The sequence below is a fragment of the Aplysia californica genome, unplaced genomic scaffold, assembly GCF_000002075.1.
Source record: "Aplysia californica isolate F4 #8 unplaced genomic scaffold, AplCal3.0 scaffold01033, whole genome shotgun sequence".
NCBI lineage: Eukaryota > Metazoa > Mollusca > Gastropoda > Aplysiida > Aplysiidae > Aplysia > Aplysia californica.
Window position 1 is genome coordinate 93,961 of NW_004798303.1, and position 2,500 is coordinate 96,460.

At 42.4% G+C, this 2,500-nt stretch overlaps 1 protein-coding gene across 1 annotated transcript in view; it reads left to right on the forward strand.

Moving 5' to 3' along the window:
* The window catches only part of LOC101856620 (solute carrier family 2, facilitated glucose transporter member 1), a gene marked incomplete at its 5' end in the record, with an annotated part of 12,796 nt that overhangs the window by 10,101 nt on the left and 195 nt on the right, over positions 1–2,500 (forward strand). The window contains 2 exon segments of the mRNA XM_013089744.1: positions 102–229; positions 2,320–2,500. The exon segment at positions 2,320–2,500 is cut by the window's right edge and continues 195 nt beyond it. Of these exon segments, the coding sequence (XP_012945198.1) occupies positions 102–229; positions 2,320–2,500 (309 nt within the window).

A 2,500-nucleotide genomic window follows, 5' to 3' on the forward strand; every position in this document is an offset into this window, starting at 1 on the left:
CACACACACACACACACACACACACACACACACACACACACACACACACACACACACACCTCATAATCGTCTCAAGCCCACTCTTGTTTTCTCTTCTTCAGTTTGCATCTTCTGGATACTTCCGAACGAGATATTTCCGCACAGTGCCCGTGGACCTGGGTTTATTGTGGCAAATACCATCGCTTTCACAGGCTTTTTCATTCACGCCTACGTCTTCCCTGCTCTACTTGTGAGTTCACATTGTGTTTGCGTCACCGAATTCGGTAGAAGTCTAGTTTAACCCTTCATTCGGAACTTATTCGAGCTACTGTGCACATTCGGGGTCTAATTTTAGCTAGTAAGACTTTAAACGACATTTACAGCACAATAAAGTCATAATATAAGTTCCAAAGATTAGAGGTGTTACAAACACAAAAAGAAGGAGAGAAAAGTACGATAAATACTTGACATGAAAGAAGGAGCAAACCACACCAGAGCACCCGCCAGCCACCCACATTCAGGGTCTCATTCGGATTCTATCTAGACAGGTGCTTTGTTGTTGATTCGCTGAACGTGTTTGCGGGGTTTGTGGTTCTTTTTAAACTCAAAGATGGTTGGATTGTCAAAGGTTGAACATGAGCGTATTTGCATAGCACTGGTGCCTGACCTGGGTATGTGGTGTAGCGGTTACTCTCTTTGCTGTTGCACAACGGAGAAGACCCGAGTTCGAATCCCGCGCGAGGAGAATTATGCTTAAAGTATCTCCGTCTTTCTGCTGGGACGTCGTATTCCTCTCAGCCTGGGTTCACTTTGGCAAGTGGGGGCGAAGCCTGCATCATAAATAATATAAATTGTGTCGATATGGGCGTAAAACACCAACACTTATTTATAAAGATTAGCAAGAACACACATTACGTTACAATTTGGCTTATAAATGATATTTAGATAAAAATTGACTTACCTCTATATTAACAAGTGTAACAACACTGCTACTGTTCCCGGCTTTAAATTTCAACATTTTCACGGCTTTGAGCTGTCTTCCATTAACTCTGCTTTCCCTGCAGTGAAATAAATCACGTTGAAAGCTCTGAATTTCAGTCGCAAAATAAATCGGGAGCTCGTATAAAATGAAACGGAAATCTTATGGAACACGAGCATTAATCGTAACAATTTGGGGCTCAAAGAAAATTTGTGGGGGGGTTTTCAATCCCCTTGAAAGTTTTAGGAAAAATTCCCAAAAGTCAGTCGTTCTGTGCCAATTGACGACTGTGGCGCAGGCGGCATCAAACTTGAGCTTCTCCCGGAAGGTTAAGATTTGAATCCCAAAATAGCTGTTCAAGTTTATTGTCCTTCCTCGTAAAACATTTCCTCTTTTTCCTTGCTTCTGTTTGAGGAACGAGAGTGCCCCATTTGCATGTACATGTATAGGTTTAACGCCCTTGTCAACACTTTTAGGTTATTTAAGAGGCGGGACCTCCGAGTTCATGTCCGAAAGGGCCGTGGCTCCCTTTGAAATGAACCATTAGGTGCGTAGAAGGGCCTCGACAACAAGACACTATACAAGAAGAACGATAGAAGATCGTGAATATTTCCAGAAATCAGGGAATGGTGCAAGAGTGAATTGATATGGGCGAGAAAATAGTGAGTGGTGTTACAGGTACAGTCGGTTTTGATAGGTATCTAAACGCACATTGCAGTAATACCGCTGTTCTACAAACAGAACAAATGTTTAATGTTATACTTGATATGGAGAATTGTGTGTTTCGAGCACTGAAACCAAGCCACGAGAAATATATAAAGGGATAAAAACTAGTTATCCACTTTTAAAACATCGTTCTGATCATAAACGATATCCACCAGTCGGTTATGTTAAAAATATACGGGTGCATTACCATGCCCTACAGCAAGCTCTAAACGTTTGTCAACCATTATTACTACAGCAGACCCAAGAACACTTCGAAACATTCTCGGCTTCGCCCAGAAACATAATGAATAGGCTGCGGATTACACATGCCACAACACTAACAAACTGACTAGACTGTTCGCTGCCTATTGCCGGGTACCTATTCCCACTTGGGTGAAGTGAGGAAAATACCTGTAAAGTATCTTCCCCAAGGACACAATATCAAGCCCATAACGGGATTCGAAACCATAACCTTACAGCTAAGAGTGTGTGAGCCTAATCACATGAACAGCGCCGCCAGTGCACAGTAGTCCAACTTGAATAATAGATTTTTATAATATGTAGTATTGTATGCTGACTTTTGAATATGCTGCAAAAGTTTCCTATCTAAAATTACAACTAAAGCCTGAATGTCTATTCTATTATTCCGTTCCCAGGACCTGATGGGATCCTACACGTTCTTTCTCTACACCGTCCTGAACGCCTTGATGATTGTCTTCTGTGTGTTCCTCATGCCGGAGACGATGGGCAAAAGCTTCCCAGAGATTGCCAAGTCCTGGTCCAAGACCCCGCCCCCTGAAGACTTGATGGAACCCACCCATCATCAAAACAAACATG